This window comes from Pecten maximus, chromosome 1, assembly GCF_902652985.1.
Source record: "Pecten maximus chromosome 1, xPecMax1.1, whole genome shotgun sequence".
In the NCBI taxonomy this organism is placed as follows: domain Eukaryota; kingdom Metazoa; phylum Mollusca; class Bivalvia; order Pectinida; family Pectinidae; genus Pecten; species Pecten maximus.
In genome coordinates this window covers 14,082,742-14,088,741 of record NC_047015.1, presented here as the reverse complement: position 1 = coordinate 14,088,741, position 6,000 = coordinate 14,082,742, and the positions used below count along the sequence as shown (strand labels likewise).

Here is a 6,000-nt window from a genome sequence, read left to right as displayed (position 1 = left end):
TTGTATTGGTATTATCGAATCCGGTCTCAAAACGTGCGATAAAACATTTTGTTTTGCCAGTTTGCCAGTTTGTAAATTTATTGTTACAACAATAACTATTGTTTATAAGTTTCATCTCGCCAATTTAGTTGTTATTACATGGTACCCTGCGCCTAAGCCATTGTTTCATTTTCTTCAGGAGACACATGCAAGGAAACTTTCCAAAATCTTTTCTCATTATTACTGTATTATTATAATCTTTTAACGGAAATTTAATCATAATTCAGAACAGAATCAGGATTATGCGAACCTCAATGGATTGAACTGTAGAGGTTATATACAAATCTAAATCGGACCCCCTTTTACTATTATTGTCTGCAGCGCTATAAAACACAAAGGCTGAAATGTGGACAAGCACAGTCTTGGGATCTCAGATTACACGATTAGCGCACGATAGGAGAAGTGGACGTAAATAGATAAGGCTACACTGTATCGTATATCTGTTAAAGACACACTTTAAAGCAACAATTTATCGTATATATGTTAAAGACACACTTTAAAGTACAAATTAAGTGTTAATAGCTGCATCATACATCTGTATTGTTCCTCTAGGACTCGTCAGTGACCTCTAGGACTCGTCAGTGACGCCAATGATCACAACTAATGATACCTACTGTACAAGGCCACTGAGGAAACTCAAAATAGGTCGGAAACAAAATGCCCAAATGTTGAAAGGTATATCAGCCCGATATTTCAATACATTTTAAATATAAGTGTATACCGTATGTACGCCTATGAATACTACACGTCCTTCCATGACACAAAACTCTATTAAGTGTGCAGTCATATCATGCAGCTGTATGCTAGATAGTGTATTGTGCGTGTGCACGCATGATATATGCACGATATACGCGAGAAATGTTTGTAGCGCTGTGAGATCGCATAGCTTTACGCATGATTCTGCCCTATATCAGGTAGCATTAGTCTTTAGAAATAGAAAGCCCCTGGTGGAAGTCGGTAGGTGTGGAGTCGGAACTAGTATGGATTGCTGAACGTGACACTTTTGCCAGTAGGGTTTGTTTGTTTTCGGCTTTACTCCACGCAACAGCTAAGGTTACTTATGATGGTGGTATCCACAGAGGATGGAGTTACTTAAAATCAGAACACTGTATCGATACAAGACCACACGGTCACATGGACACTGTATCAATACTATTTTGTTTCAAAATGACTGCATCAAGCCTTAAATACCCCGTGACCATTTGTTTATATTGGACGATGGCTATAAAACAAGTTTTATTATATTCAAACAAACAAGTTTATAGATTAGAGCCCATTCACCGCAACATTCGATCGAAGCTCTGTTTTATTAGCATTATTCATAAATTGATTACTTGGAGAGGTGGTCGCATACTGATGCATGGCTGATACCGCTAACAATGTACCCGTGTAGACATTTTTAGGAATTGATTTTGTTCTGATATTCTATCATGCAGAACTGAAAGTGTTGCTTCAGCGGCTTTACGTATTTTTCAAACCTACTCTGTGAAATATTCATTAACATGTTACGCATCATCGAACAATCCAGGTGAAAATTGTTAAATCGATGACTAGATCTGAATAATTCACAGAATTGTTGACAACCTTATACCAACTAATTAAATTTCTCTACTAGGACTGGTCTCTGTAACAGCTCAGCGTCGGGTATCTATACACATACCCTGAGCGTGTTTGCAAATGTATAACTCGTGTTCAATATACTAAGTCTCGGGGAAGTGTCACCAGTCCAGGCGGCCGCTCATCGATTCATCAGCCAGAGGGATCTGCGCACTACCCAACAACGCTCGGAGAACAGGCCTAGGTTGGACCATGTGATCTTACATTTTCTGAAGTTATTCTGGTGTAAGAAAAGTAGACATCTAGTGCACGGAGTCCGAAAAAACAATAACTCGGACCAAACATGGTCACTCTACCAAACGGTAGACTTCTCTGGATTTTCATACTGTTGATCTCTTTCCATACGTCCAACTCAGAAGGTAGGTCTCGTTATATTCCTTTAGAAGACTTAAAAGGGATTGTTTTCTGTTGGGTAACATATCCTGTTTTCTGTATGATATATTTAGCTTGACATGAATGTGTTATGATTATCGTAACAATATCGTGTTTGTCAGAAATTTACTTTTTCACGTTTTTGAAGTTGGTTTCTGATTTAACTGATTGGATACCAAGTCTTTCCAATTTCATTATTTTTCTATTTATGTACCATACACTACAGGTAAGTATGCATGTAATACCTCTTGAACAATATATGTTTTTGGTATATGTTTTGTTATTTATTACTTGTTTCTTTACTTATTTTTAAGCATTGATGTCATTTTTTTTTTAGTTTCATCGGGGTATGAAACTTGTTTGCAAACTGTATGAATCCGCGTAGCGGATTCTTACAGAAGATTGCAAACAAAATTTGTTTCATACCCCGATGAAACTAAAAACTAATTGACATTAACGCTTATAATTAATTTAAAAAAATGATTTTCTAATTTAAAACATGTTTTATGTACAATTTTACTGGTTTTAAATGGGATTCTTTTTCTCAAATCAGTACGCAACGTCAATTGTCGTATTGTGACGTCACATTTTTCGCGCCATTCTCGGAATTTCTTTCATAGAAGAATGAAAAGAATTTTTTGACCAATTACATTTGAGTATTTACCATGAAAACAAGGAAAAATTAATTATTCTTGGTTAACTTTACTTTGTTAACAACGAAACTCCCCTGTCCTCGTTAACAAAATGATACAGAGACAATTTTGGACGAAGAACGTAAGAATGTTAAAAGAACCACAATGTTTTATTTAAATATTACATCTGGCACGATGTAAAATTAAATTATATAGACCAAAGCGAAAAGAATATACGCATGTTTAATTATAACGTAACTACATGGTATTTTATATGCTTAAGTTGTTTATACCAGAAAAATATGCCCATGTCAAATTTGCCTGACTTACTACATAGTATATTATAAACCTGAGTTGTTTATACCAGAAAAAATATACGCATGCCAAATTTGCCAGACTTACTTCGCGGTATTTTATAAACCGGAACTGTTTATACCTGAACAGATATACGCATGGCAAATTACTAGACTTACTACATAGTATATTTTAAACCTGAGTTGTTTATACCAGAAAAAATATACGCATGTTAAATTTACCAGAGTTACTACATAGTATCTTATTAACCGGAGTTGTGTATACCAGAAAAAGTATACGCATGTCAAATTTGCGAGACTTCCTACATAGTATCTTACAAACCTGGGTTGTTTATACCAGAAAAAATATACGCAGGTCAAATTTGCCAGACTTACTACGCGGTAGTTTATAAACCGGAGTTGTATATACCAGAAATATACGCATGTCAAATTTACCAGACTAACTACATACTATCTATTAAACCGGAGTTGTTTATACCAGAAAAAATATACGCATGTCAAATTTGCCAGATTTACTACATAGTATCTTATTAACCGGAGTTGTTTATACCAGAAAAAAATATACGCATGTTAAATTGTTTAATTAACCAGAGATACTAAATAGTATCTTATAAACCGGAGTTGTTTATACCAGAAAAAATATACGCATGTTAAATTGTTTAATTAACCAGAGATACTAAATAGTATCTTATAAACCGGAGTTGTTTATACCAGAAAAAATATACGCATGTTAAATTGTTTAATTAACCAGAGATACTAAATAGTATCTTATAAACCGGAGTTGTTTATACCAGAAAAAATATACGCATGTTAAATTGCTTAATTAACCAGAGATACTAAATAGTATCTTATAAACCGGAGTTGTTTATACCAGAAAAAATATACGCATGTTAAATTGTTTAATTAACCAGAGATACTAAATAGTATCTTATAAACCGGAGTTGTTTATACCAGAAAAAATATACGCATGTTAAATTGTTTAATTAACCAGAGATACTAAATAGTATCTTATAAACCGGAGTTGTTTATACCAGAAAAAATATACGCATGTCAAATTTGCCAGATTTACTACATAGTATCTTATTAACCGGAGTTGTTTATACCAGAAAAAAATATACGCATGTTAAATTGTTTAATTAACCAGAGATACTAAATAGTATCTTATAAACCGGAGTTGTTTATACCAGAAAAAATATACGCATGTTAAATTGTTTAATTAACCAGAGATACTAAATAGTATCTTATAAACCGGAGTTGTTTATACCAGAAAAAATATACGCATGTTAAATTGTTTAATTAACCAGAGATACTAAATAGTATCTTATAAACCGGAGTTGTTTATACCAGAAAAAATATACGCATGTCAAATTTGCCAGATTTACTACATAGTATCTTATTAACCGGAGTTGTTTATACCAGAAAAAAATATACGCATGTTAAATTGTTTAATTAACCAGAGATACTAAATAGTATCTTATAAACCGGAGTTGTTTATACCAGAAAAAATATACGCAGGTCAAATTTACCAGAATTTTCTCGTGTATTTTATAAACCTGAGTTGTTTATACCAGAAACAAATATACGCAGGTCAAATTTACCAAATTTGTTCATGTATTTTATAAACCTGAGTTATTTATACCAGAAATAAATATATGCATGTTTAATTTAACATAACTACTACATGTTTTTTTTTTTTTTTTTTGTTGTTGTTTTTTTTTTTTTTTTTTTTAAGTAGGGTGGTTTATACCAGAACAAAAGACTAACTACATGATATTTTATAAACCGGAAAATATCAAAGTTAAATCATCAATATTGGAGCTTTATAAGGACTTTCCATTGTTTAATCATTTAAAACTGATTTCTTTGACATGGCTGTCACTAACGTGACTTAGGACAATATCGATTGGGTTTCGCTAAATTAAAAGCCAAGTTGGTAGTGTTCCATTAGCTATTGATCCCACGGCCTTAATTAATGGATATGGGGACACAAAATAAGACAAAAATACTTTAATTAGGTATTTCTTCTGTCGTTGTAGGCGCTTTCATCAAACGAATGAACAAATACACACATATCGAATCCAGAGTTTATTTTCCACCATGGGTTGTAGTTGTTATTAGCAAACAATACATATACTTTGTCATGTTATTGTCAATGACAATTGTCATTGTCATTTGTCAATTGTCAATTACATGTATGTATGTCGTATCGTGAAAATGAAATTATCTATACACATTTTGTCACTGTTTTGTCATATGTAAAGTGTTTAACATCATTATGAAGATAAAGGCCTTACCCGTTAAAAGAAATTGCTATTATGTATTTTTGTTTAAATGCGTATATTTTCAAATACAGCAGCTATTGGAAGATACGCATGAAAATCGTTGGCAATATGTATATAAATATGAGATGTACATAACAATGACAATTTCGATTCCTGCACTTGGCCGGCCATACCCAGAAAATAATGATAGATATAGATGTAGCTCTGGACTTTAGACTTACACCGGCATGCAAGCCTCATTACCTCTAATACACTCAGATGGAACCGATCTGTGATACTAGGAAAATAACCAAGCTTACAGTAGTCATATCTCAGTAAAAAGGTTCCTAAAACGGAACATATGTATTGTTTACTTTAAAGTAACCGTTATCTATCACTCGTTTTTTTTTTCCTTATCAGCAGGTAGAGCTATTTCTTATTTTCTAGATACCCAAATGTGTAAAGTTTACCGTTAACATCATCACGTGACGTATGCGCGGAGACTTTGTCTAGGACATGTAGATACCAACCAGACAGCAGACAGTATAGAATAGAAAAGGGAAGCATGGACGCAACTAATCGATACAGGTGTAAGCATCTGAGTATCATATCATAGACAAGTCGATGTACAGACAAATAGGGAAGATACATTTTGTAGGTAGAGTTTTGCACTTTGTTTTAGCTATTTCTTTATTGTTTTCGTCGGACTTAATAATTGTTTCCAAACATATACTAGTATTGTAATATGACAATTTCGGTTGAATA

At 33.1% G+C, this 6,000-nt stretch overlaps 1 protein-coding gene across 2 annotated transcripts in view; it reads left to right on the top strand.

The window, feature by feature from the left end:
• Positions 1–1,706: 1,706 nt before the first annotated feature.
• Positions 1,707–6,000, top strand: part of LOC117325653 — a 47,850-nt gene continuing 43,556 nt past the window's right edge. The window contains exon 1 of one of the 2 annotated variants that reach the window (XM_033882060.1): positions 1,707–2,015. In XM_033882060.1, coding sequence (XP_033737951.1) covers positions 1,940–2,015 — 76 coding nt within the window. In that variant the 5' untranslated portion in view covers positions 1,707–1,939. The remainder of the gene's footprint in view (positions 2,016–6,000) is intronic. The other variant, XM_033882052.1, reaches the window with a different exon arrangement.